The sequence below is a fragment of the Anser cygnoides genome, chromosome 26 (genome assembly GCF_040182565.1).
Source record: "Anser cygnoides isolate HZ-2024a breed goose chromosome 26, Taihu_goose_T2T_genome, whole genome shotgun sequence".
Classification (NCBI taxonomy): Eukaryota; Metazoa; Chordata; class Aves; order Anseriformes; family Anatidae; genus Anser; species Anser cygnoides.
In genome coordinates, this window is record NC_089898.1 from 2,477,127 (window position 1) to 2,503,877 (window position 26,751).

At 50.5% G+C, this 26,751-nt stretch overlaps 2 protein-coding genes across 3 annotated transcripts in view; one reads left to right on the top strand and one right to left on the bottom strand.

Annotated features, from left to right (window-relative positions):
* Positions 1-1,816: 1,816 nt before the first annotated feature.
* On the top strand, positions 1,817-10,614 carry R3HCC1 (R3H domain and coiled-coil containing 1). 2 transcript variants are annotated; one of them, XM_048045775.2, is made up of 8 exons: positions 1,817-1,929; positions 3,012-3,141; positions 3,880-4,017; positions 4,276-5,476; positions 6,230-6,402; positions 7,675-7,745; positions 8,563-8,658; positions 10,442-10,614. In XM_048045775.2, exons 2-8 carry the CDS (start codon positions 3,047-3,049, stop codon positions 10,591-10,593), a joined length of 1,926 nt encoding a protein of 641 aa, XP_047901732.2. In that variant the 5' UTR covers positions 1,817-1,929; positions 3,012-3,046; the 3' UTR covers positions 10,594-10,614. The 2 variants fall into 2 exon arrangements, with proteins under 2 accessions (XP_047901732.2, XP_066839682.1); XM_066983581.1 differs by having other exon boundaries at positions 1,871-1,985.
* LOXL2 (lysyl oxidase like 2) overlaps positions 9,148-26,751 on the bottom strand; it is a 47,376-nt gene continuing 29,772 nt past the window's right edge. Inside the window, exons 6-14 of the mRNA XM_013202100.3 lie at positions 25,144-25,327; positions 22,508-22,659; positions 21,638-21,805; positions 19,371-19,536; positions 18,912-19,155; positions 15,874-15,989; positions 15,171-15,307; positions 14,327-14,438; positions 9,148-12,858 (exon numbers count right to left, since the gene is read on the bottom strand). Coding sequence (XP_013057554.1) covers positions 12,779-12,858; positions 14,327-14,438; positions 15,171-15,307; positions 15,874-15,989; positions 18,912-19,155; positions 19,371-19,536; positions 21,638-21,805; positions 22,508-22,659; positions 25,144-25,327 — 1,359 coding nt within the window. The 3' untranslated portion in view covers positions 9,148-12,778. The remainder of the gene's footprint in view (positions 12,859-14,326; positions 14,439-15,170; positions 15,308-15,873; positions 15,990-18,911; positions 19,156-19,370; positions 19,537-21,637; positions 21,806-22,507; positions 22,660-25,143; positions 25,328-26,751) is intronic.

A 26,751-nucleotide genomic window follows, 5' to 3' on the forward strand; every position in this document is an offset into this window, starting at 1 on the left:
TGTGAAAGAAGACATCATTGACCAGGGAGAGGTGTCCAGGTCCCATCAGGTGCAATTCAAATGTCCAAAGCCACTCAGTAAACCTTGGCACATTGGGACTAAGGGGGAAGGAATGTAAAAATCTCAATTTAAATGGAAATTGGAGGCTGCACCTGAGAGAGAAGGCACAGCAGCTGGCAGCTTTCTCCGAGAACTCAGGCAAGTGCAGGGCAGATGGGTCAGCGTGTGCTTGGGGAGAAAGGTCTGTGGTCCATCTCTGCTCGGGGGTAAATGCCAGAGGGGTGCAAGGGGAAACCTCACCCTGCGTCCAGGGCTTGGCATCCCAGGCTGGCTTTCACCTCTCAAACCCAGGCTGGGAATCGTGCCGCGCTGCTTGTATCTGCCTGGACTAGAAAGGGTGCTCTGAGGCTGGGAAAAGGGCACTGTCCTGCTCTGTGCAGTCACAAAATCAAGCACATTTTATTACGCAGGCCTGGGGCAGGCAGGAATTAAGCGTGCAGGTGGTGGCTGCGGTTGCTGCAGGAGCCATGCAGTGGCGGTGCCTGCTGCTCCTTTCCCAGGGGGGCTGCAGGAGCCTGTCTGGGTGGATAGCGTGGGGCAGGGGGGCTGCTGCCCTCAAAGTGATTTTTTTCAGGTTTATGGGGAATGGACTTAGCAGAGAAGGGGATGATAGTGCAGGGATGAGGAACGGGAAGATGCTGGTGTATGTTGCTGCCTTGCCTGGCTTTGCTTCCAAACGTCAGCTGCTCCTCTCATCAGGCAGAGGCCAGAGCAGGCTGCAGGTGAGAGGCAGGATGAGGGGCTCAGGATGTTTGAAGGAGCCTGGCAGAAGCTCTTGTGCAATCACAGGCCTGGCTTTGCCAATCTATATGGTAATTCTGGGCAATCAGCTGAGGGGGAGAGGAGGAGACATTAACCCTGAGAGGAGGGTTTTGTGATGGCGAGGCTGGACTTCTCTCCCCTTCTCTCTGCGAGCTGTGCTGCCTTGGGCTCATGCTCAAGCCTGTTACGGGGTGTGGAGTATGTAAAGGAGCCCTGGTGTGGCTCTTTACTGTTCCCCCTAAAGAAATGAGGGTCATCAGTTACTTTGAGCATATCACTAACGACCAGGATACGGTTGGCCCTCCTGGCTGCCAGGGCACACTGCTGGCTCATATTCAGCTTGCTATCAGCCAGAAGCCCCAGGTCCCTCTCTGTGGGGTTGCTCTCCAGCCTCTCATCCCCTGGTCCATACGCAGAGCCAGGGTTTGGGCTTAGGGCTACAAAGATGGTGAAGGGCCTAGAGGGGAAGACGTGCAAGGAGCAGCTGAGGTGGCTTGGTTTGTTCAGCCTAGAAAAGAGGAGGCTGAGGGGAGGCCTCATGGCGGCCTGCAGCTTCCTCATGAGGGGTAGGCGCTGATCTTTTCTCTCTGGGGACAGTGACAGGACCCGGGGGACAGTGGCAGGACCCGAGGGAAAGGCACGGAGCTGTGACAGGGGACGTTCAGGCTGGATATCAAGAAGAGGTTCCTCACTGAGAGGGTTGTCGTGCGCTGGAACTGGCTCCCCAGGGATGTAGTCACGGCACCAAGCCTGTGGGAGTTTAAGAAGCGTTTGGTCTGTGCTCTTAGCCGTATGGTCTGAATTTTGGGGTAAAACTGTGTGGAACCAGGCGTTGGACTCAACGACCCTTGTGGCTCCCTCCCACCTCGGGATATTCCACAATTCCATGATATTCCACGGTTTCCCCTCCCAGGTGCGGGACCCTCCACCCCCGGACCCCCTGAGGGCCCTAAGGGGGTTCCGTGGGCGCCCCTTCCCCTCACGGAGCCCCCGCCCCGCTCCCGCCGCCTGCCGGGGGCCGGGGGCGGCGCTGCCCGGCGGGAGGAGCCGGGGCCGGGGCCGGGCGCAGGCGCCGCACCGGGAAGCGGCGCTCGGCCGGGCCTGGCGGTAGGGGAGGCGCGGGGCGGCCCGGCCGGGGGGCCCGGGGAGCCCCCGTGGGCTGTGTGAGGGGATAAAGGGGCGTGGGGAGGGAATGGGGGTGCTGGGGGGTGAAGGGAAGGGGGTGATGGGGGGGGGCCGGGGGTGTGCGGGGAAGGTTTGGGGTGCTGGGAGTGCAGAGGGAAGGGTTGGGGGAGTAGCGGGGTGCTGGGGGTGTGCAGGGAAGGTTTGGGGTGCTGGGGGTGTGCAGGGAAGGGATGGGGAGTAACTGGGTGCTGGGGGTGTGGAGGGAAGGTTTGGGGAGTAGTGGGGTGCCGGGGGTGTGGAGGGGCAGTTTGGGGAGTAGTGGGGTGCTGGGGGTGTGGAGGGAAGGTTTGGGGAGTAGCGGGGTGCCGGGGGTGTTGAGGGAAGGGGGTGGGGTGCCGGGGGTGTGGAGGGAAGGTTTGGGGAGTAGCGGGGTGCCGGGGGTGTGGAGGGGCAGTTTGGAGTGTAGTGGGGTGCTGGGGGTGTGGAGGGAAGTTTTGGGGAGTAACTGGGTGCTGGGGGTCTGGAGGGAAGGTTTGGGGTGTAGTGGGGTGCTGGGGGTGTGGAGGGAAGGTTTGGGGTGTAGTGGGGTGCTGGGGGTGTGGAGGGAAGAGATGGGGTGGAGGGGGTGTGGAGGGAAGGTTTGGGGTGTAGCTGGGTGTTGGGGGTGTTGAGGGAAGGTTTGGGGTGCAGTGGGGTGCTGGGGGTGCGGAGGGAAGGTTTGGGGTGCTGGGGGTGCGGAGGGAAGGTTTGGGGTGCCGGGAGTGCAGAGGGAAGGTTTGGGGTGCTGGGGGTGCGGAGGGAAGGTTTGGGGTGCTGGGGGTACGGAGGGGCAGTCTGGGGTGCAGTGGGGTGCTGGGGGTGCAGAGGGAAGGTTTGGGGTGTGGTGGGGTGCACACGGTATGGGGGTGCGCAGAAATGGCAGTGGGTGCAGCAGGGTGCACAGCTGCACGTGCTGTTAGGGGTGCGGACAGAAGGGTCGGGGTGCACGGAGCTGCAGGCAGGTCAGGCGTGCAGGGGGTGCTGGATGCCTCTGGCCGTCCCCATGTGTCCCCGTCCCTCCCCAGGCCTCCCATCCGCTGCCACCCTGGCGCTGCGCTGCATGGATGGCGTTTTCCTCTCGCCCAACGAGGATGACTTCGTGGGCAGGATCGCGGAGGAGCTGGAGCAATTCATGCTCCAGGGGCAGCACCACAGGTAGGGGCGCTTGCGGGGGGCGACCCGCTGCCGTGCACGTCCTCAGGTGGTGGCACGCTCTGCTCCGGAAGCAATCGCTTGCTGCGAGACCTTTCTGTTTTGAATCAGTCCTCCGGGGTGTGAAAGCAGCAGCTGGCTTTGCGTGGCAGCCTTTGGGAGCTGCAAGATCTGCCTGGACGCAGAGCTCGGGGCTTCCCCACGGGACGAGGGCCAGCTCGAGGTTTCTGCTGTGCCTGCTTTGCCCTTAAGGCACCTTCGAGCAGAATGATTTTGGACACTGGTGGCTTTTACACCAGCCACAGTCTGGCTGGGCTCACTGTAGTCAGCCTGGCGGAGTTATAATTAATAGCTTTGTAATCAAATATTTCAGTTCCCCGCTCTGCTGAGGGTTTCCTGTGCAGCGGATCCTCCCCCCGGCAGCAACCTTGTCGCCTTGTGCTTGCTGCGTCATTTTTCTTCGGCCAGGCTGGCTTTAAACTGGGTCTCGTTCCTGAGCCGGTGACCTGTGAAACCCTTGAGATATCCCAAAAAAAGGGTTTCAGGCAGGAGCAGGGGAGGGAATTCTTAGTTCAGCTATCCCACCGGCTTGTAATGACCTTAAATATTTGTTTTATAACTTTTAAATGTTTGTCAGAGAGTGCAATTGTAAAATAAATTAAAGTCAATAAATTCTTGCTGCATCCCTGTCCTTGTCCTTCCTGCAAGTTGCTGACGCCCCCGACCCCTCTCTCTTTCCAGGGTGCTCCTGTTCCCCCCTCTGTCCAGTCGCCTCCGGTACCTGATCCACAGGACCGTGGAAAACGTGGATTTGTTGAGCAGCTTTTCGGTTGGAGAAGGATGGAGGAGGAGGACGGTCATCTGCCACTCAGCCATAAGGTACTGGGCGGTGGATGTGACAGCTTTCTCTGGCCGTGAGGTTTTTATTTCAGCTTAGAAGCCTGAAGCTTGCGTGGTGCTTCTCAGCAAAGAGGAGGGTGTCTGTTATTAATAGCACCTTCTGGTCACTAGGGAAGTGGAAGCTCTTTTTTCCCTGTCTGCCGACTTATGTGCAGATCCGATCATTTCCCTCCTTTCTCTCTTTTTACTCGGGCTCCTCTGCTCCCTGCTCACGCCTCGCCCTTCTCTTGCTCCTAGGCTGCCCGGTGAAACTGGCGACCAAAACCCCAGCGCCAACGCACCAAGACCTCACCGACCCCCCCAGCCCTGGGGCCGCGGCGGCCGGGGGGGTGCCAGGCTGCGGCACGGTGGGGACGGGCACGGTGACACGTCTCGAGCCTGCGTGGGGTCTGGCAGGATTAAAAGGCCGCCCCGAAAGAAGCCGGATAAAGCCCTGTACGTCCCCAAGGCGATGCGCAAGAAGGCAGAATGGGGGGAGCACGAGAGCCCGGTGGTGGCTGGCGCCGAGTCGGGCGCGGATGCGGCACGAGAAGGGGAGATCTGCCCTGAAGCTGCAGTCAGGGACGCCCAGGATGAGCTGGGTAAGTCTGAAGGTGGCCCCGAGTCCAGCGCAGCAACCAGTGGTGTCTCTTTGGCCCTTGACAAGCAACAAGAAGAGTGTGTTACAGGAAAAAGTAACGACGATGCAAACGATGACCATCCTCCGTGCTTTACAGATGTCCCCTTGTTAGAAAATAGTAATTTCTCTGGGCAGGAAAGTCAGGATAAAGACTGTTCCGATTCCCTTCCTTCCATACACACCGAAAACCTAGCTGAAGCAGAGGAGCAAGAGCAGAGCCGTGACAGCGCTGTCGTACCAGAAGGTAGCAAGACCGTGTGCCACGCTCAAGACCAAAAGAGCCAGGGTGCCGGAGTAGTGGAGTGCAGCACAAACTCCTCCCTGTCGGAGAGCCGCGGCGCTGAGTGCTGCACAGACCTGCGTGCAGCAGGGCCTGGTGCGACGTCGCTGGTGCTGAACAACCAAGATAAGAGCTGCGCTGATGCCAAGAGCCTGGAGAGCGGTGGAAACGTGCCACCACTGGAAGAACAGGGCAGGGACTTTGCGAGTGCCGGCGTGTCGGAGCTGGGCAAAAGTTCCTCTGAGCCTCAGGAGTGCCCTGGTGGTGCTCAGGGGGAGCACGGCCAGCACCAGCCCCCCCGTGGAGCCCAGGATGAGCCCCTGGCCGCACCTGAGGCCATCGGTGGTGCCGAGCCATCGGGCCACGAGGGCCAGAAGCGCTGGGTGGAGGTGCCAGAGCACGACAAGGAGCGTTCGGGCTTGGCCGACGCGCTGTGGCGTGAGCTGCGGCTGCCTGCAGGTGATAAAGAAGAGAGCGCGGCCACCCCGGGGCAGGAGAGCAGCCTCGAGGACGACTGTACCGCGGAGCTCCTGCAGGAGGTAGCGTTTGCCCCGGGGAATTATTTTGAGGAAAGGAGGGCGGCTCAGTTGTCGTCCCTCCGGGAGGACGTCGGCACGCGGGAGGCCGGTGCTTGTGCTGGGGCTTCGCAGGTGTTTGTGGAAGCTGTCAGCAGGAGCGTGGCCTTTGGGGTGGAATTAGGTGATCTTTAAGGTCCCTTCCAACCCCAACCATTCTGTGATTTTTGGAGGGACCGAGGCAGGACCCTGCAGGGTCGCTCTTTGAAATGAAATCTTGTCTGGTGGATACCCTACTGCTCTTGGAAATGAGCTCTCAGTCCAGTTTTTTTGCAGCGTATCACCCACATTTGAACCATTTGGGTGTTTCTGGCTGGGCGACCAAGACTAAGCCAGGGCAGAGCTGAGAAGCACCGAAGGCGATGTGCAAAAGGTGGCGGAGCGGCCACAGCTGCCCTGGTGGTTGTGCAGTCCTCCCTGCTTTCACCACAAGCCTCTCGGTCTTTCATGTCTTTGTTGTGATAATTTCCCACCTTCTCCCCATAACACAGGGAAGTGGTTAGCCCAAATTGGGAACCAAATTGCTTTCTTGAGGCGGTGCAGGAGTGGTAGTAGCAGAAGCAGCTTTGTCCCATGCTGGTCTGATCTTTGTTTTCCATAATGTGCTTTCAAAGGATCAGTTATCTGTGCCTGTTCCTACACTTAGGGAGTTTTTTTTAGAAATGCAGCTTTTATAAACTACTTTATTTCTCTTTATTTATGTATTTTTATTCCCAGATTGTGGGCCATTTAACCGTGAAGGACATAAGCATCGAGAAGATCAGGTTTGATTATTCCAGCTATGGAGATGCACAGCTCAACGAGGGGGATTTTGGACACGTAACTGAAATCTACGACTTCTCCCCATCGCTGAAAACGGAGCACCTCTTAGAAGTGTTTGCAGATTTCCAGTAAGTACCCATCTGAGGGGTGTAAGGTGAGCACTATTCAGGCTTGAATGCACAACAGAGTCTGATGATGCTACACTGAATTTTAGTTTTGCTTTCGCGCTGCCACGTCTTACGCTCTCTGTGCTTTAAAGGACATTTTTCTGCAGTTTATGCATGATTTAAAACACGGCTGGTTCTTCGGGGCTCTGTCAGGCACATTGTTGCCTACGTGCAGGCTTATTCCTTCTGCTCCAGCTTCAGCAAGGAGTCTTCACGTGCTTTGTAGGAGCCTCTTTGCTGTTGCATCCCAGTGCCTGAGTTGAAGTTGCATGCTTACGTAAGTGTTTGGAAAAAAAAAAAAAAAAAAAGGGCCCAATCCTGCTGCTGGAGATAAGATTTATTATGTCAATATAGGGAACAAACAGCATTGTGCCTGAGAGGGTGACACTGGATTAGCAGCAGGATTGGGGCAAAGTACAGCCCTGTGTTAGTGGCAAATGGTGCTCGGTGCAGCTCGGAATTGGTGTTGCTTCTGCCAGGGAGCTCAGGCGTGGTGTGTGCAGGAACATCTCCCTGTCTGCCTCCTGCTGCCACCTTCCCTCCTGATACACCTGATGGGTTAGCTGCGAGTGCTTCACCTCCACGCATCCCTCTAAATTGAAAAGCGTTATTTATGTTCTAAATAAGCTGCTGTCTATTGTGTGTGTCTTCTCTAATATTTTTTTTTCCACTTGCTCTGACAGTGAAACTGAGCTGAAAATTGACAGATCTAATTTGAGCAGTCAATTGTATTTGTATTTCCCGTGCTGCGGGAAACGTCTTTGAAGTCCTTGCTCCTCAACTCACATTTTCCGCTGACACGTTATTAGATTTTTTTTCGCTTTGGTCTCTTGATCCTGAGCTTTGTAAACCACTTTTATAAATCACCCGCTGTTCCTTGTAAGTGACTGAGCAATCAGGCAGTGTTTGCAAAGCATTGTGCAAATGGCAATATTTATGTGTTGCAAGACACTCCTTGAAATGGAGGTTGATTTTTGGCCAAGAGCTTCTTTAGGTGGAAGAAGAGCGTTTTTGGGGGCAGCTGACTCTGGCCTTGACAGGGACACGTTTAATTTTCTTCTGTTCCTTCCCTTCCCCTCTTGTAAAATGAAGATACTGCTTTGACAAGCACCAGCTGGCTATGGATGAAAATACTTAAGTACTCTTTGTAATTCGAGGAGGCTGATGAGTTTTACCATGGCTTTTTTTTTTTTTCCTATTAGTGAATATTCTTCTATTGTCTTTTCATTTTAGCGAGAGTGGTTTCAAAATTCAGTGGGTCGACGATACGCACGCCCTGGGAATCTTCTCCAGCCTGTCTGCAGGTAAGGGAGCCCTCACTCCTGGCTGCAGCTGAGGATCCTGCAGAGCCGCTGGGCTTTCACTGCTCTTGCACCAGGTCCTGCCCTGACACAGCAGTTTGCAGCGTTGCTTCACATGCTTGGGCTAAGCTAGGGCTAGAAGTAGTGATGGTTCGTCATGTCTTTCTTCCTGCACACCTCAAACTTGAAACGCTTTTAATCCTTGCGATCCTTGGCATCACTGTGTGCTGTGTGGAAACTCTGCTTGGCAAGATCAGCAGGTTTTTAATTGGCTTGGGTAATAAGCAGGGCACCTTTTGTATGGGGCATTGCTAGAAATTAACTGTTTTGCCACATCAGCTTTTCTGCCAAAGCTAGACAAAATTCCTGCATGTGTGCTCGTGTCCTCTTGGGGACCCTGTGAGTACAATGACATGAGGTCAGCTACCAAGCCTCCTGGCAAAGTGACTCTTTTGGGGTGCAAAAGCTCCAAGCTCAGGTCACGCCCATCCCAAGAGACGTTTCCATCCAGCAGCATATGTAGTCTGAACATTCGTGCTCTCGTCTTGGGATTTAGTCTAATAATCAGAGGTGTCTTTAAAATTTGCTTTTATTTTCTTGGAACTCTTCCTGTGCAAGGAACGTGCGATGTAAGCCTGAGGTGCCCAGACTCAATTCAGCTGTTTTAGTGAGTTATCTTGAGATAACTCACTAGCTGGTGAAGCCCAACTTACTCAGTGTTGTTACAACATGTATTGATTTTTACTTTATGATTAAAGCCACCGGAATTCAGCCTGCTAAGTTGAGCAATCTTTGTTCTTTTAATCTTTGTTCTTTTAAGCATCTCAAGCCCTGGGGCGGCGTTATCCTTCTTTAAAGATCCGACCACTGATCCACGCAACAAGGCAGTCTAAAATTAAGGCACTTCAGCGACCAAGTAAGACGATCTATTTTTAACTTCTGCTTCATGCTTTGCCTGTCTTCTGTATCCTGGGTGGTGTCATGATGACAAGTTAAATGGGGAAATACCTATTAAGTACCAGTATTCCTTTTTAATTTTTTTTAATAGCTTTATTGGCAATGGCAGGACAGCGAGCTGTTGCGTAGAGTTTTCAGTAACAGCCCGCTGCTGCATTCTTGCACTATTTTCATCCAACCTGTTATCACTGGTGTGTTAAAACTTACTGCGTCAGTAATGCTGGTTTTTGCTCTGACAGCCAAAATAACTGCAGCAGGCATGAATGGAGGCACAGGTGAAAGTGAACATGTCAAATGCCATAGGCTTGCCCAGTAAGTTTTTCTGCCCTCTTACTCTGCACAGTTAAAGACAATAAATAGACAAAACTGATAGCAATTAACGTTTTTGTGGTTGGCATAATTTTATTCGGTATCAGGTGAAGAAAAAATTGTTAAGCTTAGCCATTAACATTGTTTTATTTGTTTTATTGCCTTTTAAAATCATATTGTAATCAGTTATACTTGCCACAGTAAAGAAATGCCATGAATCTTGTAGCAGTAGAGACTTTGCTGAACATACAACTATACTGTTAGTGCTCCAGTACATTGCAGTTGAAACAGATTTCAGTATGAATGATTTAAAGGGACACTGTCACAGTTAGTAGTTCCTGAGTTTTTAAGACTGCTAGATTTTGTAGTTTTTAAGACTGCTAGATTTGAATGAAATGTTAGAGAATTGGATTTGCTTTCACACTCTCCACTTCATCTGTTTTCATTCACACTCGCTGCCTGATTCTCTTTGCTGTAGCCTATTGGCACGCTTCTGAATCAGGTTATAAACTCCTTCTGGGGAACTTTGTATTCAGTTTCAATAGCAATTTGTTCCAAATTTTCTTAATTAGCTGACAGTGTCTCTTTTTTTTTAAAGAGCTTTTTTTGAGAAAAGATCGGCAGTTTTATTTTCCAAGCTGTGGATGCTCTGAGCCTGACCCTTTTTCTTTAAGCTGCTGATGGGCTGCCTTTATTAATAAAAACTCTGAAAAAGCAAGCAAAGCCCACATTGCTAACTGGATAATAAATTTGCAAACACTTGCTGATAAATGATTAGATAATTGCCAAATGCAGACTATTTTGGACTTGGTAAAGTTTTGGTATATTGCTTTCTTGTAAGATGAAACTGTAGCAAGCCAGATGTTTACCAGAAACTGGAGGTTCTTGGTCACTCCTGGCCAAAGGGCTTTCCAAAAGCATCTGATACATTTAGCTATTTTAAAAAAAAAATGCAGATATTTTTCCATTGCTGCTTTCTGAGGATTTAGGTTGTTGTCTTTGATTAGTTGCAATTGTGATCAGACTTTTCTCTCTGTGGATAAGTTGGTCAGACCGTGTGCCTTCGTTTTGTTCTCAGAGATGGGACTGGCTGAATTTTGCCAGGAGTTATGAAGCTGTTCCCGAAAGCTAATGGGGAACAAATCTGTCTACCACTGCAGAAGGGGCCTGGAGTTTCATCATATCTAAATATCTTTTGAATTGGCGTTATTGCATCTTACCTGAAAAATCTTAAGTACAAAATCTGGCGGCACATCTTTCTAAAAGAAAAGGCAAAATACTCTGCAGGGGTACGATGATTTGCTCATACTCCTGGGCTAATTCTGTAAAGGATCTAAGAAAATAGAAATCAGCCCTTCTGTCTCACAGTCCTACAGTGTAGCCACGAGACTGAACAAGCTCCAACTGAATCCTTTTCACCCCTTTTTACCTAGAACTCCTTCAGGCTGCAAAAGAGAGACCCCAAACTGACACGGCTGTGGCGAGGAGGCTGGTGACCCGGGCTTTGGGACTGAAGCACAAGCAGCAGCAGTGCGTCTCAGGCACCGAAGGGCTCCTGCCGGAAAGCTTGGACCAGGAGGAATAAACCATCTCAGCTAAAAAAAAAGATGTGTAGATGAGCACAGCTGTGATATTAAACTGCATGCAGAACAGTGAGTTACCACAGGGATGTTCTCTTATGGATTTAGCACCGGTTTTTTCTTTATGAAGTTGGGAAGGGAAAAAGTTTACTCTTAATGAGATGTTGAGCTCAAGAGCCAGGCCCAATGGGGTTTGCAGTTAGCTCTTCACATCCTGCCCTGCTCTGTTTCAAAGCATCTGTCACTCACTGGGGGCACTTGCAGAAAAAGTAAGGCTGCTAACAGAAAAGCCTACCTTATTAATTTTTAGAGTGCACCAGAGTGAGCGAATTGTATCTTGTTGGCCAAAATTCAGCTGTAACAGAGCAGAGCATCTGCAGGAGTCAAAAAAAATCTGTTCAATGTTTACTTTGTTGTAATGTTATTGTTAAAATATCCCACAATACTGACAAGCATTGAATGCAAGTGAGTTTCGGGTGTTTTTTTTTCTTACTTACATTGTTTAGAAGAGCCTAACTTGCTTTGTTGCACTGTTAGCAAGCAAAGTTGTTATCCGCTGATTAGGAAAAGAAAACCAGAACTTGACAGTTGCTTGATTTGCACAGAGCCTGGTGTTGGGGGATACTGTGAGACACCTTGTTGTGGCAGCAGCAGCAGCAATAGAGCATCCAACACAGCTCAGACTCTGCTTTAGCTACACAGTCCTGGATCTTGAGAACAAAGTGGAGCTTTCCAACTTACAGTAGGCTAAAAACCTTTGCTAGATGTCACCATCTGGGTCACTGGATAAATGACAGAAATATCCTGACAGGCATTAGCAAAAGACTTCTGCATACTTTAAGCCTCACAACATCCCTGTGAGGTAGGCTGTGGAGAGCACAAGACAGATACAGATGTTTTCAACCCCCCCGTGGACCAAAATGGTCAGTTACGATTATTCAGTTAATTTTAGCTGCTTGTAGAAGTCTTCTGTACAAACACAGAGGAATTAAAAAAAACCTGCAGTACTAGGAATTGTGAACAAGGCCCTAAACTTTCCTGGAGTAGAAGTACACAAATAGGATTTAGGAAAAAAAAAAACATTTTTTCTGGGTAAAACATTTTTATTCAAGTAGCTGTGTCTGAAAAGCTGTAGCAACGTGTCCTCAAACAAACAGAGGAACACTCTTAGCACCATTATGAATTTACCAAGTGTAAAAATCCTTTTAAAGACAACTTACACAGGCGGTCTGTGACAGCATAGGTCCAGATCCCCGATGATGAAAAGCCATGAAATTACCTCTGTAACGTACAGCGATGATAAAAATGCCTTAACTAAATTCATCTTTTGAAGAAGAGATGGAGTGAATATCCAGCTTAAAAGGTACTATTTAGGTGTACGTAGAATCGATGGGGTGAATAGCTTACTGTGTAATGGAAATTCACAATCCAGTGGACTCATCATCAGGAGATCTGCCAAGTCTTCGAGGTGTTTCAGTGGCGGTGTAGCTTCGTGGAGCTCTGATGCACTTGTAGAAAACAGTTCTGCATTAGCTGCTCCTTTTAAGAGATTGTGCTGGGAGTTGATTGTTGAACACAAGAGTTTCACTGCAGTATTAAATTATGCTTTAGACTGTTCTGCTCAGAAAAAAGCTGCTTCATTTTTTTCTTTCTTTCCCGCATTTCCTTGCTAAAATGGAGTAAACACACGGGAGTACTGAGGATTAGCTGCGTTCAAGAGGCAGCGTCACAAACGGAGGCGTTTGCATCAACGGTGCGTTCAAGCTTGAGTCAAAGAGCTTAAAAATACCAAGAAAACGAACGGTAAAGACAGATTTAGGTTGTTGGAACCCAAACAAAGGCAAACTGTGCTCGCTGCAGCCTGGACCTACGTCTATGAATAAAGGTGGCGCTGCAAAGTGGAGGGAGAAGTCTTGATGGAGTAGGTTGGGATGGTGAAGATAGGGAGCCCAGTAGAGTTCAAAAGCCTGCTCCTAACTACCTCAAGTCGTAGGGATTGGAATTACAAGAGACACACGGTGGTCCAAGCACCTAAATTGGGAAGGAAGGCATCTTTAGGAAATAATTTACCTTGCTAATTTAGAGTTTGATTGTTTGCTTGATTTTCTTGTTGTGTGTGCAGTGGTTAGGGAAATCACCGAAGCAGGAAGCCTCGCTTCTTTAAATAGTGAGGTGGGAGGCAATGCTGTTTTATCGGGTGGACACCTTGTTATTTGTGAGTCCGCTGAAGTGATCAAACTTCTGTTCCGTTTCGTCACTGAAGGAGCCACCTGGGGGGTTCACAGAAAGAACACGGGGTGAAGCAGGAGGTAACAAAGGAAGCTTGCAACCAGCACAAGGCAGAGAACACATCGGGTTTTTTGCGTAATCCATGTAAGATGCTATAAAATTGAAGGGCTCAAAGCAGGTACTGGAAGAAGAGGGTTTTCATGGGCTAATTCATTTAAGCATTAATTAAATATTGCCCTAATTGGAACAACCAGGAGTCCCCAGGAGTACTGGGTCTGATCTTTAACATAGTTGGGAGACTAGACTACAGACCATCCTCAATTTTACTGCTAACCTTGGTTGTTTAACAACGTTACTTACATGATGACTAGCAGGACCTGTAGAATGGTCTTTTCCTCGAGGCTGATGGTGAGTGGGTTCTGTTTACTCTGTTCTTAAACAGGGCCGTGCCCTTACTTTTGCTAGCTGAGAGACAATAAAAGCCCAAACGCATTTATTTTTAAGCAGAAATATTTTCAAGCTCAGCTGGAGAGCTCATCTGACACTTAAGTGCCTGTTCATCCAACTGAAGTGGGTTTGGCTTTTCTGAACTAGGTCACAGGCTGTAGTATGACACATAAGATGAGTATTTTCTTCAGAAAAGCAACAAACTAATGAGGGGAAAAAAAATCAGGAAAAATATTCCTTCAAGAACTTGAGCCAGCTCTGGAAATTGTCTTCACCGTGGGCTTTACTTGGAAGTTGACAGGCAGTTGCTATTAATTTGCTTTCTGTGTTAAAAAGGGTTTGTCTTACCCTGCAACTTGATTCCCTTTTTAAACGGACCTGACAATTGACTGTTGAAGCAAAAACAAATTTAAGCTCGTTTGGCTTTGATATTTCCAAGGCTTAAAAATCCTAAATGATGTTTTATGCGCATTCAAAAAAAAAAAAAAAAAGGCAGCTGTTCTCCCTCATACCAAAGTGACAGCAGAGCATTTTCGTTTCTGGCTCGAGTGCATGGCTCTCACTGCCCTGTTTCACACATCACCGTCCTTCCTTTTCAAGAAAAGAGAAGCTTTGGGGTCCTAAGAGGTCAGTCCCAGGCTGGTAATAATTCAGCTCGGGAAAGAATTTGCAGGTATTTGCCGGGGCCTACTCGAGCGCTCTGAACAACTTCTTGGATTGCACTCCCTCTGCCTGACAACCTCTAGGGGGGAGCAAGAAATGCTCCTTCCCCTGCAGAACAGGCGCAGCTGTAACATCTGCTATCGCTGTTCCACCGAGCCCGAGCAAGAGGGATTTCTCTTGGATCTTGGTCAGAAAGCTCTTTGACCCGTGTTGTGCTTGCTGCCCCAGTAATAAGTACAGACAGCACTAAGAAACAAACCCTTCCCCTGCTCAGCTCAGCAGACCGTGGCAGTGGTATCAGGCTCCAGCCTGGACTCAACAGCTCATCTTACCGAGCATGTAAGCAAGCACACGGCAGTGGGAACACAAAGGGCTCACTGAGGAGTCAGCTCCTCTCACCTATGTGGCAGTTGTACATCCAGATGCGCTGCCCATCGTAGCGGCTCCGGCATTTCATCACGTTGTTCGAGTAGTCCGATTCGGCGACTTCGTAGTTTGGGTTGATGACAACCTTGGGAGCGATGGAGAAACACCGCATAAAGCTACCTGAAGAGGGACTGGACTCGAGGTAGAATCAACTTTTCATTACAGCATAATTTTTTTGTTCATTTGTTTTAGAAAAAAAAGTAACTCACTTTTTCAAAGCAGACAAAGTGCTTGATTTAACCCAGATCAAGCTCACACCTTCCCCCGTGCACCAAAATATACCCTCAAACACCTTCTCTACATTTCACACGATAGCAGGGGAGACAAAAATAATTCCCTTCGCTCCTCTGCAGTTTAAGTGGCTGTTTTTAGAGCCGAAGAATTCCCCCCACTTGCACAAAACAGACTGTAGGCAGCCGCAACTTCTCATGCAAACACCGCGATTTAATTCCCCAAGCGAAGCGAGCGTTGCTTACAAACAGCTCAGAGGCTTGGTACGAGACAACAGGGGGATGCAACGTGGTGGTAGCACGTGGGTTGCGTAGGATATCGAGTATTAGCTGCACCTGGATTCATTAGGGCTTATCTCGAAGCTGTGGTTATCATCCCTGACTTTTTAATTGGGTTTAATATGGGATCTGGTAACACTTTGCTGTTCTGGTAGCTAATTCTTTAGGTATTCTGGGAACACAATCACTATAAGCAGTAGTTCATAGTATTGTAGATGTATAAACTAACCAGTTAGTTACATTCCTGGCATCCCCAGTGGATAAGATAAAGGCACTGGCAGTGTCTCAAACGCTTTTTCCCCCCGTACCTGGAAGAGGTAGTCGCCCGGCGGGACATCAGTAATATCGATCCACTGGCAGTCGATGTCATGTCGGTACACGTCCCAGCACCCGACTGTGATCCCTTGTTCACCGAAATTGGCACATTCGTACTGTTTTTGCACGTCTAAAGGAGGAGAGGAGTTAAAACCACGCAGCGTTGGATTCACAGACCGTGTCAGAGGAAGGGCTGGTTGTTCTCCAGCTCCCATAGACAGCGATAAGCTACGGGCGTGAGATTTTGGATGAGACAACGCAACGTTACCTCGCTTAGAGTCCTGTACTGAAATACATGGACTAGTTAAATGCCTGGGAGGAGCTGCCACCTTTCCTGTGTTATCACCCAGGGGCAAGTCTCAGAGTTTCATGCTTTATGGGAATCAGACCATGCACACTGAGGTTTCCAGAGCAGCTCAGAATAAAGACATAAGAAGCTGAGGTCTGGAAACCTCGACATACACGGGGTCTGCTGGGATTCTCTTAAACCTGTAGAGACCATTATTCCATACTAACACATCCTCAGGACTGGTTTCCAGGTCCTGTCAAGCCACGCTCGAATTTCCTAGGATCTATTCTATCTATTTCCTAGGATCTATTCTATCTATTCTAATTTCTAGGGAATTTCCTAGCATCTTTGAGTCCCGTAATCTGTATGGGGACAGCAGAAAGCACGAGGGGCAATGGCAAACGCACCTGCTTCACACTCCGTGTCTTCCAGACAGAAACTGGCCTTGTGTCCTTCAGCTACCTTGGTCCCGTTGAGGTTCAGGAGATCGTAGTGGGTAAAAACCTCCATGCTGTGGTAGTGCCTGCAAGACACAGACGGGGAGAGCCATCGTTAGGGCAAGCAGACGCCCCTTTAATTACCACCTCTGAAGGGCTGTGCGGTGCCCCCAGCAGCGACGGTCCCGGGGGCAGGACAACGTGGATGGGAATAGCCCGGACTTTGTGCTGCTTCATCCCTCGGGCAGGAATTTCTCCTCCCACAGCAGCGTGGGAGGAAATAAATGACGATGCACAAAGCGCTGGGAACCGAAAGGTGCTGCAGGAGGAGAGGGAGAGAGAAACCCCGGGCAGGAGACGTTCCCCTCGGCACGCTCCTACGTGGCACCGGCGCTCGGGCTGCCTCCGTCCTGGCTCCCAGCCCGGGTATTTGTTTATACATCAAGTGCTAAAGCTGTGCCAGGGGAGAGCCTTGCCCCAGCCTTCGTGGGATCGCAGTGGTTTATAAGGTGGGAAAAATCAAAGCCGGCAGCACCAGGTTATCATTTCTAGTGCCCTGTTTACCCAAAAAAGAACTGTTTCACCTGTCCCTAACAGGCTGCAAACAGAGCAGGATGTTCCCAAGCTAGCAACCTGGCTATTTCTTTTTTTTCCTTTTTTTTTTCCTTTTTTATTTTTAAAAAGGAATCGGAATGTAAATTTATTGGCAGAAAACGAACAACAGATGGAACCAGCTTCTCCCTCCCAGCACTCGCTTCGCTCTGATCTAAACAAGGTGACAGCTGGCTTCGCACACGACGCATTTCATCATTTTAAACGGGGAAGCGTTGGTGTCAACTCAGCCGGGGCTGCGCCGCTATCCGAAGTCGCTGTCGAACGCAGCAACGCTTCGGAGAGAGCACGGAAGCTGTGCTGTAAACCTGCAACCAGCAAAGCGAGACCACTGCAGGGTCTGGGAGGTGCTGACCTCAGGAACTTTGTCCTCTCCCATGCCAAACTGCTGCTTCAGAAAAAAATTCAACCTGTGCCTAAGTGCAGTCAATTCCTTGGGCCAGGAAGGAGGTGGGAAGTGCCCAAGCAGAGCTCCACGTGGCCAGGGCTGGGAGCACAAACGTGGTCACGCTGATGTAACATGCTGAATTTGATCCCAGCCTTGGAATCGGGGAAAAAAACCCACACGCAAGCACATTGTTGGGAACAGGAGTGCAGCCACGGGTGCTGGGAGCAGAGCTGGTCCCCAAATCCTGAGGCACCAGAGCCCGTCTGCACAGCCTGACCTGGGGGTGAGGCAACTGCACGGCCCCCAGTTCAAAACCTGATGCTTATGAGTTAAATAAATAATAAATAAAAAGCACAAGGCACGGCTCATCTCCTTTCCAGCTGTAAAAATAATCACAGCATAAAAACTTACAGCCGCAAGTATTGCAGCCCCACTCTGCACCCGTTTTTACAGAAAAAAAGGGGTCAAAGATGGAAGGGCAGAAATCTTTCCTCTAGAGATTGGGTTTTTCACCTTCTACCACCTCCCCTCTAACCAAAACCAAACAAATAAATCACGACACGCCAGAAATTAAACAATTTTGAGCCCCTGCTAGGATCTTTCCCATTTTTTTGTTCTGCTTCCACATCGAAAGCCTACTGAACAGAAGCTCCCAGTGATGGAGTGAGGCAACAAGGAAAGAAGGGACGTTCTGCAGCAGCTGAGCTGTTGACTTTGAAGCTGTCTGATTTGGCTGCCTCCTGGATAAGTTTGAGGTCTCGAGTCTGACTCAGTTTCTGAAATATGTCTGAATCATTCAGAGAGGTGTTTACATTCTGGTGTTTACAGGCTGGAAAGATTGAAGAGGGATTGAGTTCATCCCTCCTCCGTATAAACAGAATCCAGTTTTGAGTGCACAGATGGCTCTTGGCCTCTTCCCGATCCTTTCCCAGCCTCACCTCACTTGGGCAGTCTCTCCCCAAGAGCTCCAAGTGCCTCCTTTTTACCCAGCCTGCGACGTGCTCGAATCCCTGTGGCACCCACGAATTCCTCCGGCCCCTTCCCATCCAGAAGAGCAGGCAGACGCTGTTCTGGTCCAGGCTTCCTCCTCCCCTGCACCTCCCATTTCCTATTTACCTCCGGTTCTGTGCCGCTGAGGTTTTAGCTCTGCTCGTGCCTCTGAATGCAGCTCTCACAAAACCAACCTGTCTGCAAGGTAAAAGCAGCCAGCACCTGCCCCATACTACAGCCTCACCTCGCTCACACCGTTAGCAAAGGCTATTAAGGACTGTAAGAATTGGGAATTTATTGCTCTACGTGTTTTCAGAAGGCGCAAGCCTTACCGCAGTGGCAGGATAAAAGCAGTGCACCGAGTTTCTTAGCTCCCTTTTATCCCAAATTAGCGAAAAATCAGCCTTGTAACAAGCCATCATTCCAGAACCAAAGCATCTGCACGGCTCAGTTCCAGCTCCCTTTCCTCTCCCTCGTTTTCTTTGGCTGAAACTGTCAGCGTCCCCCTGAAAAACAATGCACTTTGGGGGTAAGTTTGCTGTTTACCAAAAAGTGCCAAAACCAAACAATCTCCCAGCTGTGCGCAATCTAAGCGGAGTCGAGACGCACAAATAAAATAAAGAGAAAATGCAGAGTTAGTGCGGTTTTGCGTCCCTTCCCAAGGAGATCAGATGGCTGCATCTTTCTGCATAGAGCGGGTACATCAGCATACGCTTTCTTTGCACAACACACGGCCCCGTGTACACGCTGCCCTTGCACACGCATCTCTCCCGATGAGAGCTCCGCATCCGTCTTGTTCATATACCATTTACACCTGTAACTCATGCTGTAACAAACTGGCTTCGCTGCTGTGAGATTATCGCGGCTTCCCTAACACCTATCAGGGTTCTCCGGCCCCAAGCATCTCAGCCTCCCCCAGCAAAACCAGTCCAGCCCAGTCCCCGGCTGCGCTCTGCCTCCTTCCTGCGGGGGCAGCGGGAGCGGGGCACGGAGGTGGCCCCGTCCCCGCGGCACCCACCGGTGGCAGTCGTGCCAGACCCAGGCGTGGCGGCCGTTCTTGGGCCTGAAGTCGGACTGCCCGTTGTTGTGGATCTGCGAGGAGAAGCGCAGCAGGCGCCGGTAGCCGGAGGTGACCGAGGTGTTGGCGGCCGAGCTGGCCAGGCAGTTCTCCTCCAGCGCGCACTGCAGCATGAACATCGGGCGGTCCTCCAGGTAGGCCGTCTGCTCCACCAGCTCGGCGTTGAGCACCAGGTCAGGGGCGGCTGGAAGGAGGGGAAGGAAGATTTGAACTCATGGGCTAACTAAAAACACCCGCAGGGGTCTGGTAGAGACAGGCCCAGCTCCTCGCGCCGTGCTCAGCACCACCGGCATCCGTCTGACACTTTTGGCACACCCAAGGCACGGCATAGGCCACCCATTCCTCCTGTATACCCCAAGGCAAACGTGCTAAAATGAAATAAAGCCTTGAGTTACTCACTCTCTGAGCAGGACACGCCAGCACCAAAGCGACCACCTCCTCTGGGACAGGAGACGTCGGCTCCGTCGTGACGGCAGTGGGCCAGGGACATCTCCGTCCCCGAGCACTTGACCCCGCTCATGACCACGCTGTCAGCGCTGACGTCTCCGTGCCAGTACCAGGTTTCCTTGGCAGAAAGACACAAAGAGGCATTTCGCACACCGTTCGGTCTTTTTGGGGACTGCTGGGGGAATATTCGTCCCTACCTAACTTGTGTTACGTAGGAGGGAGGGAGGCCGCAGTGCTGCATTAGACTCTGATAAGGACCATTTGGTCTTCTTTTAAAGCTCTCTCTACCTGAAACATGCCTAGCCCTTGATTAAAAAATAAAGATTAAAATTAAAAGGTGAGACGCTGAAACACAACAGTGTGAAACCGTCTTGCAGAGGTCTGCGTGGACAAACGTGCTACCCACCCTCCTTAACCCCTGGCCCCCTCCACTCCCTTCTCACTCTAAATACTGGGGAAGAGACAAGGAAAATTGCCTGCTAAATTCTGCAGGGACAGAACGGACTGGGAGCAGAGAAGAGTAATGTGGGGAATGAGCCCCAGCCGAAGCAGAAGGCTTGGACTGGGATTAAAACCCAGCTCAGCCGGGTTCCGTGTACATCTGACCTGTGTAAGCACATCTCTGCCCTTGTTTCTGAGCTGTTTTAAATCTCTCCTTGTTTTCAGTCCAGCTGTAAACTCAGTTTTCCACCCTGCTGTGCCCACCCAGCTGATGAATTCATCCCTGGACCGTTTTAGCTCATATGGGCTGTGCCTCTGGGAGGGATGCCCAGCAAATAAACCACACCTGCCTTGTGATGCCCAAGGAGGAGAGCAACAAGAAAAGCCAGGGTGCGTGGTGGCACAAGGAGGGGAGGCAGGATTAACGGCAGGAGATGCCAGGGGACATACAGCCTTTGAGGGGCACTGGGACTAACGGGGTCTGCTAACCCAGGGGTCTGCATCTCCTGGCTCAGAGGGGGATTCGCAGACATTCAAACCCTGCCTGCTCCCCGTCTTCATCACCCAGGCTTACAGAATTTGTAGGAGCAAGAGACAATTATTCTGCCAAAGTCGGCCAGCGGGTGCAGAAGTTGCTGGGAGGGGAGAGGGAGGGGAAGGAAGAAGACCAAAAATTCTGATCTCCATGTGTGAGCGTCAAAACCAGGAGCACGTTTCCAGGAGAAGAGAACCCATCTGCAGCATGGCTCCCATTGCAGCAGGCTGTTTGTTAACCCTGCTAGCAATGCTCTTTGCACACAGGGCTGCCCTGTTCCACACAGTGTGGCTTTATCCTCGCCGTGCTGGTGCAGCCGGGATGTGCATAAGGGCCTTTTCTGTTCTAAATACCAGCAGTCTCAGCTAAAGGAAAAAATGTCTTGTTTCTCGCTGGACTCTCGGAGCTATGTCAACAGAGCCAGGCAGCTGGAAAGGCCAGCAGCATTCAAGGGACGTGGCTGTCCTCAGCCCTGGTGCTCTGCTTGGCAGCTGTGCAAGCAGTCAGCTGGAGGAACCAGCTTGCACGGGGAGCTGGGTTTTTTTTGGGGGAGCCCCAAGACCCATTTTGTACCCAGGAACTGCAATAAAGGCCCAGAAGTTAAATATTTCCCTACAAAAGCTGCTGTTATGCCCAGATCTGCCTGTCCCTCTTCCACCCTGTGATCCTGGAGGGATGAACACTTTATTCCTTCGTGGTTAAGCTCGTTAGTTGGTAGCTTTTATCCCTTTATTAAGTGCCATTCTTGGTTGTGTGCAAGCAGGGAGGGTTTAGGGCGTTTGTCATTAAAAGACAGGAACAGCTCAGAGCCAGCATGCAGCTCCAGAGCGGACACGCTGCACGAAGTAACTCCAGGAGCAAAATCAAATTGTTTTCAAGCGATCTGACACCACGTTAAACTTGGCTTCAAGTTTCACCCAGCCAGAGGAGTTCAAGTCCCCAGTCTTACCGAGGGAGGGACAAGAAACCGCACAAAACCACCAGCCCAACCAGTGCTAACGGGGCCAGACGGGGAAATCTGAGCCCCGAGCAGCACGAAAACATGAGGTTTGCCCAGAGCAGCACTTTCTGCTCTGAGTATCCCCCAAATGTCTGCTGTGCATTGACATTTAACCTTCGGGGTCTCTCCAGACAACACCCTGATGCCAAAATCTGCTTTTTTATAACCCCCCCCCCCATCCTCCACCAGCCCCTACCCACCTCGAGGACGCCCCCGCGGCCGACGTGGGCGCAGGGGACCCACCTGGAAGGCATGGCTGGCGAAGCCCAAGCCCAGCTGCCGGCACACCACCATGGCCTCCACGGTGCCCCAGCTCTCGCTGCAGACGGTGCCCCACCGCAGCGTGCCGTTGCGCTCCGCCAGCACCTCCACCCGGCCCTCGTAAGGGTTGCGGCCGCCGCTCAGGCGCAGCTGCAGGGCACAAAAATCACGCGTCAGGAAACGTCAGAGCGAAGGGGGAAGAGGCAGCAGCCGGCCAAGCAATGTTCAGGGCGATTTAGAGGCTAGAAATTTCAGTTCTGCTCCCTGCAGAGCACTTGGTGCAGTTTGGTTCTTCGTCTCCCACCGTGGGCAGCCAAGCCCAGCATCTGAAAGCAGCCTGTGCCAGCTGCAAGAGAGCAACACACTCCACCCGAAAGCCTCCCTCCTCCACGCTCTACATTAGAGGCTGTTTACGGCCTTTGGCAAGAGCATTTGCTCATAGAAACCCCTGTCTGGTTCATCCAGTTGGAGATTTTGAGCTCCACGTGGCAAACGGGACAGCAGCGCCCAGACCTGGGTACCACCGTGGGGAGAACCGAGCGGGGTCCTATCACAGCAGGGACGCGCAGCAGCTCTGCAGAGCCACCAAAACTGTTCAGATCACAGCCAAAGTGGCGCTTCAGCCCTCTATAACCTCGCTGAGCCTCGAGGAGCTCAAAGTTCAGGACAAAAGGAAGCGCCGTCCTTACATGCTCTCCCACCTAATGCAAGGCAGATGTTAGAAATCTGAATTTTTAGGCGGGACTTGGTGAAACGATTCCTACCGGGACGCCCCAAAATGTGTTGCAAAGAGGGCAGACGATGCTCTGGGATGAAAACACCTTGACACGTCACTTGTATTTGGCTTCTCACCTGATTCTGGAAACCCATCGCAGGAACGTTGCACCTCACAGCAGCATCCTCTTCGTGGTTGCAGCCCTGCGACTCCATGTTGAACTTGCAGTCCGTGATGGATTTCTCGAAGCCCGTGCAGTCGATTTCATTTAGATGAATTGGACCCATGCCTTTGGGAGGGGAGAGAAAGAAAAAGTCTTATCTTCTGCCCGTGCTACTGCGAAGAAATATCCAATAACACTTTATTAATACTTTGCAGACGTCGCGTTGGACTCTAGCACTCAAAACACAATCCTGAAATAACTCCAGCTATTTCTTATAAAAAAAAAATAAAACAAAAAGCTGCAAGATTATTAATAATTTTACCATTAAATTCTTTCCAGCAGTCTCTGGGAGTCGAGCGCTGCGGCAAAGGCCAAGTTTCCGCTGTTACATAATTTACAAACTTCAGCTGGAGGAATTCACAAATTTTGACCTTTTGGCTGAATCCATATGACAGGAATCTGGTCTCGGTCAAGGCCTGACATTTAAATGCAAACAGCTACACGTTCACTGGGACAGCAGAACGGAACAACACAGGGATGTGCAAGAAATCAGTGAAATGCTTTGGGGCAGGTGCGTGTTACAGACTCCAACACCGCTGATAAAAACAAGGCAGCAAGAGAGCAAACATCTTTTGTCACCGCACAGAATGGTCCCAAGGAACCGGGAGAAGAATTGAGAAATTTGGTTCCTTCCCTGGACAACACACAACTGCCATTTCCACCAGGGACCCAGCAAGAGGAGAGACCTACATAAGAGAAGGCAATAATCCCGTAAAGCTCCCGCGTCCTGTTTCCAAACTGAGCTCAAAACTGTTTAGAAAGAAGATTTTGGGGAAAGAATCCAAGATTTCAGCAGAATTTCTTCGTCACTGAAGAGCAACCAGAGGCTCTCTTGGAGCCCACGTAACCCATCCATCAGTGCTGCTGGGGTCACACCAGACAGCTCGGTCAGGAGATCCCTGCAAGCAGCAGACGGAGAACCTCTGGTCTCCAGAAGTTTGCAGGAAGATTTTGGAGATGGAGGCTGAGAAAAAAAAAAATATTCTGAATTTTGAGCCATTTTTTGCTCACCTCTCTGGAAAGGAAAATGTCACCCAACTTCAAGCCTGCTCCTTTATACCTCAAAGCAAAGGGCTGACTCTGGAAGGCAGGAAAAGGTGATGGGTTTGTTAATGGTAGGGGGTCTTTTTGCTCAAAACCCTTTTTCTGCTGCCATCTGGAGGCTTTCTAACTCCCTGTGACAGCCAGCACACCTGTGACTCAGATTCTCTTTGTGGCTGCCTCTGGAAATGGTGGCGTGACCCTGCAGCCCTGGGCACTGAAACGCAGCCAAATTTCATTGCCGTATGGGTGGTAAAATTTGTATTTCCTCCCGTGCCATTCCCTTTAGCAGAAGAACAGGATTAGGGCTGTATGTCCAACATACACATTCACCTGCCGCTTGGGGGTTTATTTTATATTCTCCCTCCAAGGGCACTGTAGGGGACACAACATGTTCAGGAGATTCAGACTCAGTTTCTTCCTTTCAACAGACTTGAGATTGAATAGGGGTAAGTTTTTTATTCTGGGTCTCATTTATCTATAAAAGGGGGAAATTAATCATTCTCTCCATATCCTGAAGTCTTAGTGGGAGACACTTGTCTCCCACAGGTCCCTTTGTCTTAACTGGGATTTCTAGACACTAACTGCACATCACCTGTGCCTCTAGGAAGTGAGCAGTGTTTTACCTTGTGAAACTACATTTCCAACACAGCGATGACAAGAATGGCCATTCCAATTTATATTTGAAAACACAAATTCACCAAGACAGACATGTAACAAAACAAAGCCTAAACACATAAATGAACAAAGAGTTCAACAACCGAGTTGCTGAACCGAGTGCTCGGCGTCCCAGAGGACAGCTCCGGGAGTGTGCACTCATTGATTGCCAGTATTTAACATTAAAAAAAAAAAAAAAGGAAAATGTGTGGAAATCACAGGCATTGCTAGGAGCTCCCAGACTGCAGAAATGCCACCCGTTCATTTAGTCTCACGATACAGGGTTTGGTTTGGTGTCATTTTCTTCAGGGTTGACACTACGGGGAAGTGAATCAGAAAGTGGTTTGCGAGGGCAAATGTTAGGCTCTGAGTTGCCATTTACCAGGCTTTGGAATTTAAACCAGCTCCCAAATACAGGAAATCCAAACCCAAAGCTGGCTCTGAACTGTACAAATAGCCCTTCTATTTATAACAGGCTAAATTAATATTCTGGACTTAAATTGGAGAGCTTTTGAAGTCTAGACCCAGGGCCCATTTTTGCCAGGAACCTTCTAGTAATGCCTTACACCACGTGCATCTAGGGAACTTGCAAAGAGAATTGGAAAGCAACGGGTGTGATAACAAAGAAGTAATTACTGGAGCAGCTGCTGGAGGGAAAGGTTAAACTCATCATCACTAGACGTCTTTCCAGGAATCCTAAATATCCCTCTAAGGCACAGCCTCAAGGGACTTACTAAGAGCAGCGAAGAAATTCTTGGTCCCCAAGCAAACATCCCAGTAAAAACACACGCTGTGAAAGGGATCTCAGAGGTGGATAAGAGGAATGGTCACCGGAGCTCCCTTTGCCCTTACCTTGCCCCAGCCTCGCGCCCGTTATCGCTTCCTTGGCGCTCCCGAAGCCCAGCTCGCGGCACACCACGCTGGCCGACACCAGGTTCCAGTTGTCGTCGCAAACCGTCCCCCACTCCCCGTTTTTCAGCACTTCCACTCGTCCTTCGCCGGTGTTGGCTCCCCCTTTCAGCCTCACCAGCGGCTGCTGCAAGACACAGACAGAAGCAGGGTCACTACTGCCCGCGAGCAGAGCATCCTTCCTTTATGGCTCTGATTTACTGTAGGGTGTGCGCTCAAAACGTACCGCCCTGAGGCACCTAAAAACCCCCATCACATAGTATAAAAGGCTAGAAGTGCTGGATGAAAGGAGAACTTCGTTTAGTAAGACTTAGGGTAAGCAGAGACATGTTTTTTACAACCCTATATGTGAAACATATAAAGACATCTTAGTTCTCTGCCTAACTCTTCTAGGGATGTCACAGCTGGGTGTGCAGCAGCCCAAATCCCAGTATGAACATCAGTTTCTCTAAGATCAATAAGTATTTTAAAGCATACACAATGTTGTCTAAGAGTACACCATGCTTGCCATCCCTGACAGCTATGGAAATCTTCCCTATCCAAATATTACAGATCAGGGAACTATTAGGAACAGAATAAACACCTCCCCTTTTATGACTCCCCTTGAATCGAGCCATACCTGAACACTAATCCAAGCTGGCTAGGTGTTTTAGCCCTACGCTACACTTTAAACCTTAAGAAACTCGTTGGGGCCAACAGGCGATTTGCACCAGACTCCGAAACCCCTCCAAAGACACGCAGCGCAGAGGTGCTCCACGCGGTGCTGCGCCCACTTGCTGCCTGTGCTCAGCCGCTGGACGGGTTCGGCTGCTGGGCAGGTCTCCGGATGAGGCTCCTGGGTTAACCGAGGAGCTCCAACGAGGAGCCCCAGCCACTAAAACCTGCCGGCTGCAGCTCCGATGGGTGGAATAAGCGATCTGATAGATGGCAGTCCGACACACGCAGCTGAGAGGCAGGTTCAGCTCCATTAACTCCTGTTCTTCTATCAATGCCCAATTATGCATGGCTCACAGTTCTCCCAGCATCGCACAGAGCAGCCCACCAGCACCCAAAAGGTGCATTGTTGGGGTGGGAGCTGTGCCCTAGGTATGGGACCACCAGGTGAAGTGTGCAGAGCCCGGGAGCAAGAGAATTGTGACTTTTAGAGCTGGAAGCATACACGTCACCAGGCTCAGAGACTCTCCAAGTCACGCGAAGGGTATCCAAAGCCTACAAATGGGAATTAACTGGGCAGCGCATGTGGCTCAGGAGATTGATGATGATTTACAAATCCTTTCACCTCTGAGGCCTAAATCCTGCAAGGTCTTGTGCACAGACCTGCCTGGACTCCAGGTGAGCCAACCATGGACACGACAGCACTGCTCCCATTGCTTAGAGCTTCTGCTACAGCAATATGGGGTGGGATCATTTGGGGTCTGCTGAGGTGCCAAGAAAAAGCCCACTGCTGTAGTCACAGAGATATAGGGCTGGGGAGTGCAGGGTACAGTCAACGGCTAGGGGAAAAATCCACAACACCTAATGCACCCTGCAAGAGAACTCAAACCCAGTGTT